The sequence below is a fragment of the Oncorhynchus gorbuscha genome, linkage group LG13 (assembly GCF_021184085.1).
Source record: "Oncorhynchus gorbuscha isolate QuinsamMale2020 ecotype Even-year linkage group LG13, OgorEven_v1.0, whole genome shotgun sequence".
NCBI lineage: Eukaryota > Metazoa > Chordata > Actinopteri > Salmoniformes > Salmonidae > Oncorhynchus > Oncorhynchus gorbuscha.
Genome location: NC_060185.1, coordinates 10,504,202 through 10,516,701, shown reverse-complemented (window position 1 = coordinate 10,516,701; position 12,500 = coordinate 10,504,202). Strand labels below are relative to the sequence as shown.

Below are 12,500 nucleotides of genomic sequence, written 5' to 3'. Positions count from 1 at the left end.
ATCTGCCTCACTCTCTCAATGAGAGCTATTAGCCCTGATCTGTCTCACTCTCTCAATAAGAGTTATTAGCCCTGATCTGTCTCACTCTCTCAACAATAGTTATTAGCCCTGATCTGTCTCACTCTCTCAACAATAATTATTAGCCCTCATCTGTCTCACTCTCTCAACAATAGTTATTAGCCCTCATCTGTCTCACTCTCTCAACAATAGGTATTAGCCCTGATCTGTCTCACTCTCTCAACAATAGTTATTAGCCCTCATCTGTCTCACTCTCTCAATGAGAGTTATTAGCCCTTATCTGTCTCACTCTCTCAACAATAGTTATTAGCCCTCATCTGTCTCACTCTCTCAATGAGAGTTATTAGCCCTTATCTGCCTCACTCTCTCAATGAGAGCTATTAGCCCTGATCTGTCTCACTCTCTCAATAAGAGTTATTAGCCCTGATCTGTCTCACTCTCTCAATGATAGTTATTTGCCCTGTTCTGTCTCACTCTCTCAATGAGAGTTATTTGCCCTGTTCTAACAGCTGTACTATACATCTGAGGGAAATTAAACCCAGGGAAGGCTCCTGGTTGGCCAACAAGAGGCTCATATTTCTACCTCACAGTTACTGCCCCAACAGGCCAGCTGCGTTATCATAATGCAGGTTAGATAGGTATGACTTATTGAGGCCTCATTAACATAATGCAGGTTAGATAGGGATGACTTATTGAGGCCTCATTATCATAATGCAGGTTAGATAGGGATGACTTATTGAGGCCTCATTATCATAATGCAGGTTAGATAGGGATGATTTATTGAGGCCTCATTATCATGATGCAGGTTAGGTAGGGATGACTTATTGAGGCCTCATTATCATAATGCAGGTTAGATAGGGATGACTTATTGAGGCCTCATTATCATAATGCAGGTTAGATAGGGATGATTTATTGAGGCCTCATTATCATGATGCAGGTTAGATTGGGATGATTTATTGAGGCCTCATTATCATAATGCAGGTTAGATAGGGATGACTTATTGAGGCCTCAGTATCATAATGCAGGTTAGATAGGGATGACTTATTGAGGCCTCATTATCATAATGCAGGTTAGATTGGATGATTTATTGTGGCCTCAGTAGATTTTCCTCTACCAAAAAAGAAAGAAAGAAAGAAAGAAAGAAAGAAAAAAAGAAAGAAAGAAAGAAATAAATAAAGAAAGAAAGAAATAAAGAAAAAAAGAAAGAAAGAAAGAAAGAAAGAAAAAGAAAGAAAGAAAAAAAGAAAGAAAGAAAGAAAGAAAGAAAGAAAGAAAGAAAGAAAGAAAGAAAGAAAGAGAAAAGAAATAGAAAAGAAAGAAAGAAAGAAAGAAAGAAAGAAAGAGAGAAAGAAAGAAAGAAAATAGAAAGAAAGAAAGAAAAAAGAAAGAAAGAAAGAAAGAAGAAAAAAAAAAAAAAAAGAAAGAAAGAAAGAAAGAAAGAAAAAGAAAGAAAGAGAAAAAAGAAAGAGAAAGAAAGAAAAGAGAGAAAGAAAGAGAAAGAAAGAAAGAAAAAGAAAGAGAAAGAAATAGAGAAAGAAAGAAATAAAAAAAAGAAAGAAAGAAAGAAAAAGAAAAAGAAAGAGAGAAAGAAAGAAAGAAAAAGAAAGAGAGAAAGAAAGAAAGAGAGAAAGAAAGAAAGAAAGAAAGAAAGAAAGAAAAAGAAAGAAAAAAAGAAAGAAAGAAAGAAAGAAAAAGAAAGAAAGAAAGAAAGAAAGAAAGAAAGAAAAAAGAGAAAGAAAGAAAGAAAGAAAGAAAGAAAGAGAGAAAGAAAGAGAGAAAGAAAGAGAAAGAGAAAAGAAAGAAAGAGAAAGAAAGAGAGAAAGAAAGAAAGAAAGAAAGAAAGAAAGAAAGAAAGAAAGAAAAGAAAGAAAGAAAGAAAGAGAAAGAAAGAAAGAAAGAAAGAGAGAAAGAAAGAGAGAAAGAAAGAGAGAAAGAAAGAAAGAAAGAAAGGAGAAGAGAGCAAAACACAAAGGTAGCTGTCAGGGATCTCGTCCTCCTCTTCTGAGGAGGAGAAGCGATTAGGATCGGAGGACCAAAACGCAGCGTAGTAAGTGTCAATAATCAATAATGTTTATTTAAAAACATAAACTGAACACTACGAAATACAAAACAATAAACGTGAAATGAACGAAACTGTCCCGTGTGGTGACAAACACTGACACGGAAGACAAAACACCCACCAACCAAAAGTGAAACCCAGGCTACCTAAGTACGATTCTCAATCAGGGACAACTAACGACACCTGCCTCTGATTGAGAACCATACTAGGCCGAACTCAAAAACCAACATAGAAAAACAAACATAGACTGCCCACCCCAACTCACGCCCTGACCATACTAAAACAAAGACGAAAACAAAGGAACTGAGGTCAGAACGTGACAGTAGGAAGAAATCTGAAAATTGTGAGTTTAGTTTACCTCCAGTTCAAGTATAAACAAAAAACAAAGCTAGCTCAATATTCTAATAAAGGAATTACTCCAAGTTTAAAGCAAATAACCCACAAACGTTTAGTTCAACGGCAGAATCCAACAGCTGTTTATTTTCAATGACACACTATGATAGAGACTAAAATATGTATGCCCCTGAAGGGTATTTTTTAGCAAACCCTCTTCTTAGCCAATGATGTTGGAGCGTGGTGTGACTCAACAAAGTACTGTAAGACTAATAGTGGGTGGGAATACTGAGGCAACAGCATATTTCCTTATGGAATCTAACTAATCAGGGATTGGCCAGAATTTGTATGCATATCAGTTTATACCCCTCCCTCCCTCTCTATTTCCATGAAATCACCCCCCCCCTCCCTTGGTCAGTGAAATCAGCCCTCATCAGTGAATTCAAACGTTCATCAGTGAAATCCCCCTTGGTCAGTGAAATCACCCCGAGTTAGTGAAATCCAAATTGCTCCGCCACTCCCCTTCCTCCCTCCTGCATCATCCTCTCCTCTCCCTCTCCTTTCCATTAGACCTTAACTGGCCTGCTGGGCATTGATTTTCCATCTTTTTTCCCCCTCGTTCACAGAGTTGTCCACTCGCCCTCAGACTTCCTCCGCAACACCTTTGTTAATTAAACACACTTTACTGAGTCATGTTCCCAACATCACCTTCCCAACGATCCTGCCCCCCTCCCCTTCACTCCCGTCCTTTCTCTCCATCTCCCCAGCCTCCCCTTCTCCTCTCCTCTCCGAACTGGTCGCAATGATTTTCTTTTGTTAGTATCTGGCTACTAGTGCATCATAGGCACCGCTACATAATGCATGAGATTGACTTACTGCCCAATGAATAACTATTGTCTTGCAGTGAACCCTGAGAATCACAGGTGAACATCAGGTTTTCTAATAAGTGATGACTCTGATTGGAGAATTAAAGCTCCATTGGAGGAATACACGAGGGTGATATATCAGGTCTTATGGTGTGTGTGTCTGTGTCTTCGTGTGTGTATGTGTCTGTGTCTGTGTGTGTGTTTGTGTGTGTGTCTGTGTCTGTGTGTGTGTGTGTGTGTGTGTGTGTCTGTGTCTTCGTGTGTGTGTGTCTGTGTCTTCGTGTGTGTCTGTGTCTCCATGTGTGTCTGTGTCTTTGTGTGTGTCTGTGTCTTCGTGTGTGTGTGTCTGCGTGTGTCTTCGTGTGTGTCTGTGTCTTCGTGTGTGTGTGTGTCTTCGTATGTGTCTGTGTCTTCGTGTGTGTCTGTGTCTTCGTGTGTGTGTGTGTCTTTGTGTGTGTGTGTGTCTGTGTCTTTGTGTGTGTGTGTGTGTCTGTGTCTGCTTGTTTGTGTGTGCCTGTGTCTTCGTGTGTGTGTCTGTGTCTGCATGTGTGTGGGAAACTTCTGGATGCAGGCATCTAGTGCAGTAGTAGGTAGAGGTTAGTTGCATGAACGCTTAGCAGTTGCTTCTCCCTCAACCCTCCTCTCCTCCCTTTCTGCATCCTTTGACTCTCTATGTCCCCTATCCTCCAGGCCGGCTCGGTCCTCCCCTCCCGCCCCGTGGCTCAACGACTCATTGCGAGCTCACAGAACAGGGCTCCGGGCAGCCGAGCGGAAATGGAGGAAAACTCGCCTCCCTGCGGACCTGGCATCCTTTCACTCCCTCCTCTCTACATTTTCCTCCTCTGTCTCTGCTGCTAAATCCATTTTCTACCACTCTAAATTCCAAGCATCTGCCTCTAACCCTAGGAAGCTCTTTGCCACCTTCTCCTCCCTCCTGAATCCTCCTCCCCCCCCTCCTCCCTCTCTGCAGATGACTTCGTCAACCATTTTGAAAAGAAGGTCGACGACATCCGATCCTCGTTTGCTAAGTCAAACGGCGCCGCTGGTTCTGCTCACACTGCCCTACCCTGTGCTCTGACCTCTTTCTCCCCTCTCTCTCCAGATGAAATCTCGCGTCTTGTGACGGCCGGCCGCCCAACAACCTGCCCGCTTGAGCCTATCCCCTCCTCTCTTCTCCAGACCATTTCCGGAGACCTTCTCCCTTACCTCACCTCGCTCATCAACTCATCCCTGACCGCTGGCTACGTCCCTTCCGTCTTCAAGAGAGCGAGAGTTGCACCCCTTCTGAAAAAACCTACACTCGATCCCTCCGATGTCAACAACTACAGACCAGTATCCCTTCTTTCTTTTCTCTCCAAAACTCTTGAACGTGCCGTCCTTGGCCAGCTCTCCCGCTATCTCTCTCTGAATGACCTTCTTGATCCAAGTCAGTCAGGTTTCAAGACTAGTCATTCAATTGAGACTGCTCTTCTCTGTATCACGGAGGCGCTCCGCACTGCTAAAGCTAACTCTCTCTCCTCTGCTCTCATCCTTCTAGACCTATCGGCTGCCTTCGATACTGTGAACCATCAGATCCTCCTCTCCACCCTCTCCGAGTTGGGCATCTCCGGCGTGGCCCACGCTTGGATTGCGTCCTACCTGACAGGTCGCTCCTACCAGGTGGCGTGGCGAGAATCTGTCTCCTCACCACGCGCTCTCACCACTGGTGTCCCCCAGGGCTCTGTTCTAGGCACTCTCTTATTCTCTCTATACACCAAGTCACTTGGCTCTGTCATAACCTCACATGATCTCTCCTATCATTGCTATGCAGACGACACACAATTAATCTTCTCCTTTCCCCCTTCTGATGACCAGGTGGCGAATCGCATCTCTGCATGTCTGGCAGACATATCAGTGTGGATGACGGATCACCACCTCAAGCTGAACCTCGGCAAGACGGAGCTGCTCTTCCTCCCGGGGAAGGACTGCCCGTTCCATGATCTCGCCATCATGGTTGACAACTCCATTGTGTCCTCCTCCCAGAGCGCTAAGAACCTTGGCGTGATCCTGGACAACACCCTGTCGTTCTCAACTAACATCAAGGCGGTGGCCCGTTCCTGTAGGTTCATGTTCTACAACATCCGCAGAGTACGACCGTGCCTCACACAGGAAGCGGCGCAGGTCCTAATCCAGGCACTTGTCATCTCCCGTCTGGATTACTGCAACTCGCTGTTGGCTGGGCTCCCTGCCTGTGCCATTAAACCCCTACAACTCATCCAGAACGCCTCAGCCCGTCTGGTGTTCAACCTTCCCAAGTTCTCTCACGTCACCCCGCTCCTCCGCTCTCTCCACTGGCTTCCAGTTGAAGCTCGCATCCGCTACAAGACCATGGTGCTTGCCTATGGAGCTGTGAGGGGAACGGCACCTCAGTACCTCCAGGCTCTGATCAGGCCCTACACCCAAACAAGGGCACTGTGTTCATCCACCTCTGGCCTGCTCGCCTCCCTACCACTGAGGAAGTACAGTTCCCGCTCAGCCCAGTCAAAACTGTTCGCTGCTCTGGCCCCCCAATGGTGGAACAAACTCCCTCACGACGCCAGGACAGCGGAGTCAATCACCACCTTCCGGAGACACCTGAAACCCCACCTCTTTAAGGAATACCTAGGATAGGATAAGTAATCCCTCTCACCCCCCCCTTTAAGATTTAGATGCACTATTGTAAAGTGACTGTTCCACTGGATGTCATAAGGTGAATGCACCAATTTGTAAGTCGCTCTGGATAAGAGCGTCTGCTAAATGACTTAAATGTAAATGTAAATGTACACGGGCAGTATTTCAAGACGGACCCCTATAAAAAACACTACGTCTCGTGATTAATTTGATCGCTTATTAACGTTTACTAATACCTAAAGTTGCATTACAAAAGTATTTCAAAGTGTTTTGTGAAAGTTTATCGTCGACTTTTTGAATTTTAAAAAATGACGTTACGTTATGAAACGCTATTTTTTTCCATTTATCACACAGTCTTCATAGATCGATATCTAGGCTATATATGGACTGATTTAATCGAAAAAAAGACCCAATAGTGATTATGCAACATCTAGGAGTGCCAATAAAGAAGATAGTCAAAGGTAATGAATGTTTTATATTTTAATGGTGCGGTTTGTGTAGTGCCGACTATGCTAATTATTTTGTTTACGTCCCCTGCGGGTCTTTTGGGGTGTTACATGCTATCAGATAATAGCTTCTCATGCTTTCGCCGAAAAGCATTTTAAAAATCCGACTTGTTGCCTGGATTCACAACGAGTGTAGCTTTAATTCAATACCCTGCATGTGTATTTTAATGAACGTTTGAGTTTTAACTAATACTATTAGCATTTAGCGTAGCGCATTTGCATTTCCAGAGCTCTAGATGGGACGCCTGCGTGCCAGGTAGGAGCAAGTGGTTTTAATTAAATTCACTTAGTCTATTTTATGAGAATTTGTAAGATTCTCATTTGCATAAAATAGACAGAGACCAGTCTTATCAAAAATATATAATAATATTTATTCTCGGAGCTCGCTGCCATGAAACCACGAACAACAGTTTATATACAAATATGACGTCATAGGTTATAAAATGTCCTTCCTCCTATCAACCAGGACCCAACAGGTTCAAGAGTTTATTCCCACCCCCTCGCTCTCTCACTCCAGACACACTGTTAAATCAAGATTCAACTTCTGAAGTCTTCATCTATCACTATTCAGCAGACAGTTCCAGATCATGGAAAACCTATGAAAACACTCACTGCCTTATCGAAACATCCCAGAGCTAAGTTTAATTGGTTCAACCATAGGTTAACAATCCTTTTTGCTTACTTAAAACCCACAATCCATTTCCTGGCCTGCAGTCTGTAGGGGGGGGCAGCTACACCCTGGCCTGCGGTCTGTAGGGGTGCAGCTACACCCTGGCCTGCGGTCTGTAGGAGGGGGCAGCTACACCCTGGCCTGCGGTCTGTAGGGGGGGCAGCTACACCCTGGCCTGCGGTCTGTAGGGGGGCAGCTACACCCTGGCCTGCGGTCTGTAGGGGAGGCAGCTACACCCTGGCCTGCGGTCTTTAGGGGGGCAGCTACATTTACATTTACATTTAAGTCATTGTAGGGGGGCAGCTACACCCTGGCCTGCGGTCTGTAGGGGGCAGCTACACCCTGGCCTGCGGTCTGTAGGGGGGGGGCAGCTACACCCTGGCCTGCGGTCTGTAGGTGAGGCAGCTACACCCTGGCCTGCGGTCTGTAGGGGGAGACGAAGCGGTACATGGGCCATCTAGAAACGTTGCTGAAGAAGTGCAACATCAATCCCACAAGACCCAGAGAACGCCGCTGCCAACAGTTCCACCTGGAGGCAGCTCTGCCAGAACGGTGTAAAGAGGTAGGAGGAGGAGAGGATCACAAGAGACAGCAAGGACAGCTCAGGAGACAACCATGTCTGCCCCCGCCAACACTGACTACGTAGGACCCATCTGCATTAAAGTTTGTGGATCACGGATTGGACTCTCTGTTAACTCAGAAGTGGAAGTCGTCATCGGATACAATGGACTACCATAAGTGTGTATTTTGCGCCAGTGTGTGAGTGCGCGTGTGTGTGTGCCAATATATGTGTGTGTGTGCTAGTGTGTGGTGTATGTGTGCTAGCGTGTGTGTGTGTGTGTGTGTGTGTGTGTGTGTGTGTGTGTGTGTGTGTGTGTGTGTGTGTGTGTGTGTGTGTGTGTGTGTGTGTGTGTGTGTGTGTGTGTGTGTGTGTGTGTGTCAGTGTGTGTCAGTGTGTGTGTCAGTGTGTGTGTGTGTGTATGTGTGTGTGTCAGTGTGTGTGTGTGAGTGATAATGACAGGGCTAATGATGTGTGGGAAGCGATAGTTATGCTAATTTGCATCCCTCTGTTTCCTTAATAAGTCTAATGAGTACATTACGATAACAGAGGTTTAGTTACTGTAACAGACTGACACATCATGAATATATTACGGTACCAGAGGGTTAGTTACTGTAACAGACTGATCAATTCTTACTATATTACTGTAACAGAAATGTAGTTACTGTAACAGACTGACACATCATTAATATATTATGCATATATTACGGTAACAGAGATTTAGTTACTGTAACAGACTGACACATCAGGAATATATTATGCATATATTACGGTAACAGAGATTTAGTTACTGTAACAGACTGACACATCATTAATATAGTATGCATATATTACGGTAACAGAGATTTAGTTACTGTAACAGACTGACACATCAGGAATATATTATGCATATATTACGGTAACAGAGATTTAGTTACTGTAACAGACTGACACGTCATGAATATATTACGGTAACAGAGATTTAGTTACTGTAACAGACTGACACATCAGGAATATATTACGGTAACAGAGGTTTAGTTACTGTAACAGACTGACACATCATGAATATATTACGGTAACAGAGATTTAGTTACTGTAACAGACTGACACATCATGAATATATTACGGTAACAGAGATTTAGTTACTGTAACAGACTGACACATCATGAATATATTACGGTAACAGAGGTTTAGTTACTGTAACAGACTGACACATCATGAATATATTACGGTAACAGAGGTTTAGTTACTGTAACAGACTGACACATCATGAATATATTACGGTAACAGAGGTTTAGTTACTGTAACAGACTGACACATCATGAATATATTACGGTAACAGAGGTTTAGTTACTGTAACAGACTGACACATCATGAATATATTACGGTAACAGAGGTTTAGTTTCTGTAACAGACTGACACATCATGAATATATTACGGTAACAGAGGTTTAGTTACTGTAACAGACTGACACATCATGAATATATTACGGTAACAGAGGTTTAGTTACTGTAACAGACAGATCATGAATATATTACGGTAACAGAGGTTTAGTTACTGTAACAGACTGACACATCATGAATATATTACGGTAACAGAGGTTTAGTTACTGTAACAGACTGACACATCATGAATATATTACGGTAACAGAGGTTTAGTTACTGTAACAGACTGACACATCATGAATATATTACGGTAACAGAGGTTTAGTTACTGTAACAGACTGACACATCATTAATCTATTACGGTAACAGAGGTTTAGTTACTGTAACAGACTGACACATCATGAATATATTACGGTAACAGAGGTTTAGTTACTGTAACAGACTGACACATCATGAATATATTACGGTAACAGAGGTTTAGTTACTGTAACTGCTGTGTATTAGATACATAATGTAACTGTTTACACATCACTTTTCAACTCTGCCCTTTAGTAATGTAAAAGACACAAGCCCAGAATAGAAAATCGACTTTGGTGGAAGATATTCAGTCCTCATTGACTGCCAGTTGCCAGCCTGGCACTCAATAACAGTGATGATAGATTTGGAAAACCGTGCGTGTTGTGTTTTTGATAAATCAAGTGCTAGAGTGCAGAGAAGAACAGCAGATTGAGTCAGTGTTTATGTGTAATTATTTTAACTACTCACCTCCAGTCTGTCTGTCCTCATGAGTTTCTGTGCAGCGGCAGCAGCAGCAGCAGAGGGCATGGAGACGTTGGGGTTACTGGTCACCAGGACCGGGGTGCTGGACATGATCTCAGTAGGCATCAGGCCGGGCGACACCGGGCCCAGGTAGGGGTTAAATGCAGCGGCCACGACAGCACTGGCATTAGAGGCAAGGCTGGGCGTCACAGAGAACATGGGGACCGGCTGTAGGGAGACAATATCGGTGTTAAAAGATGTCGGAGATATTCAACCAGTCTTAGAGGACAAAGGTAAAACTTCATTTGAATAGCCCATTGTAGATGCACAGTAACATTTCAACTAACTATCTACTAACCCTAGCCCTAACCCTAACCTTAACCATTATCCTAACCCTAAACCTAACCTTAACCCTCACCCTAACCCTTATTTTAAACCTTGTTCTTAACCTTACCCAAATCCTAATCGTAACCATAGCAATTAGTTGCTTATCAACAGTGTATGAATATTTTGAAAATAAATACACAATGCGGAGCACTAAAGGTCAAGAGGGAATTAATGATCAATGGAAATAGTGTTTTTTCTGGAATAGGAAATTAATTATCAATGGGTCTTAGACAAGGGAGGAATTTGTCTAGGCATTGAGCCTGAAACAGGATACTTGTTATTTGGCCATTGGCCAAGTTGTATTGCAAAGAGTTCTAATTGGTCAACCACAGGCTAGAGTTGGGTTATAAAACTACATCCTGTCCCTTTGTCCTGCGGAGAGAATCACTGAGGACAGGGGAGAATGAACAACTACCTCTCAGCATAACAGTGATTATGATTTGCCCTCTTTGAATAAACAACCCCACCCCCCCCCGATTTGTCTTGGGGTCTGTGTTATTGAAGAGTAACATCACCCGCTAACAACAGATAGTCAGTTCCTTATCAACAGTTTGTTTTAGGTATGACCATCTGCAGAGCATCTATATTGGACTATGCGGACTATCCTAGGTGAGGAGTGAAGAGGAGTAAAATACAGATAGAGAAAGAACAAGACTTAGAGACAGGGAGACAGAAAGAGAGAAAGACAGAACAAGAGAACAGGGAAAGTGAGACAGAAAGAGTTAGCCTGGAGCCAGTCTGTTGTATTCTATCTGCAGTAAGAGCAAGTTAGCCTGGGTGTTTTGTGTTGTCCTGTTGTCCTGTCGCTCTTGTCTTCTGTTCCCTGCTGTTCTTGTTTTTTCCATCCCTCTTAAAGGTTGCTGGGGTCTGGGGAGGTCGAGGTTGGCTGGGGTCTGGGGAGGGCGAGGATGGCTGGGGTCTGGGGAGGTCAAGGTTGGCTGGGGTCTGGGGAGGGCGAGGATGGCTGGGGTCTGGGGAGGACGAGGTTGGCTGGGGTCTGGGGAGGACGAGGTTGGCTGAGGTCTGGGGAGTCTGGGGAGGACGAGGTTGGCTGGGGTCTGGGGAGGACGAGGTTGGCTGAGGTCTGGGGAGGACGAGGTTGGCTGAGGTCTGGGGAGGACAAGGTTGGCTGAGGTCTGGGGAGGACGAGGTTGGCTGAGGTCTGGGAGGACGAGGTTGGCTGAGGTCTGGGGAGGACGAGGTTGGCTGAGGTCTGGGGAGGACGAGGTTGGCTGAGGTCTGGGAGGACGAGGTTGGCTGGGGCAGGATTTTATTTTTGTTTATGTATATTTTGTTGAATATTTACATTTGTATTGTTTTGGTTGGTTGGTGTGGTGTTCCAGGGTCCTTGGTGGTTCTAGGGGGGGGGGGACCCTCTAAAACTGTTTGAATGATGTCTGTGAGTATAACAGAATAAATCCAAACAGGAAGTGGGAAATCTGAGGTTTGTAGTTTTTGAACCCCTATTGACACAGTGGGATAATAGTTATTTTGCACTTCCTAAGGCTTCCACTAGATGTCAACCATCTTTAGAACATTGTTTCAGGCTGCTCATGTGAAGGTGGGCCGGATGGGAGCTGTTTGACTAAGGAGTCTGCCTTCAGCCTCGTTCTCAGTCATGCGCTTTCACTTGAGAGGTAGCTCTCGTTCCATTGCTTTTCTACAGACAATGGAACATTATTGAACATGTATAATGAAAACATCCTAAAGATTGATTCTATACATAGTTTGACAAGTTTCTTCGACCTGTTATATAACTTTTTGAACTTTTCGTCTGACTGGACCTAAACGCGCTTTTTGATTTTTTTTAACCAAATGCCCTAACAAAAGAAGCTATTTGGACATAAATGGACAAAAATGATGTACATTTTCGAACAAAAAAACCCCATTTAATGTGGAACTGCGATTCCTGGGAGTGCATTCTGATGAAGATCATCTAAGGTAAGTGAATATTTATAATGCTATTTATGATTAATGTTGACTGCGCAACATGGCAGATTATGCTTTTTCCGTGAAGTTTTTGAAAAATCTGACTCACGCGGTTGCATTACGTGTTATGTCCATGCATAACACTTGAATTTTCATCAAACATTTATAAAACATTTATAATTAGTATTTCTGTGAATTCATGTGGTTCTCTGCAATATCATTGCATGTTTTGGAACTACTGAACGTAACACGCCAATGTAAAATATGATTTTTGGATATACCAATACACCAAGTACTAAGTCGTGTTTTGCAGAGAGGTCAAATACTTATTTTCCTCATTAATGCAAATCAATTTATAACATTTTTGACATGCGTTTTTCTGGATTTTTTTGTAGTTATTC

At 43.5% G+C, this 12,500-nt stretch overlaps 1 protein-coding gene across 6 annotated transcripts in view; it reads right to left on the bottom strand.

Moving 5' to 3' along the window:
- Positions 1-12,500, bottom strand: part of LOC123992498 (muscleblind-like protein 1) — a 136,154-nt gene that overhangs the window by 24,632 nt on the left and 99,022 nt on the right. For all 6 annotated transcript variants that reach the window (XM_046293681.1, XM_046293680.1, XM_046293683.1 and 3 more), the window contains exon 4: positions 9,790-10,011. In XM_046293681.1, the coding sequence (XP_046149637.1) occupies positions 9,790-10,011 (222 nt within the window). The remainder of the gene's footprint in view (positions 1-9,789; positions 10,012-12,500) is intronic.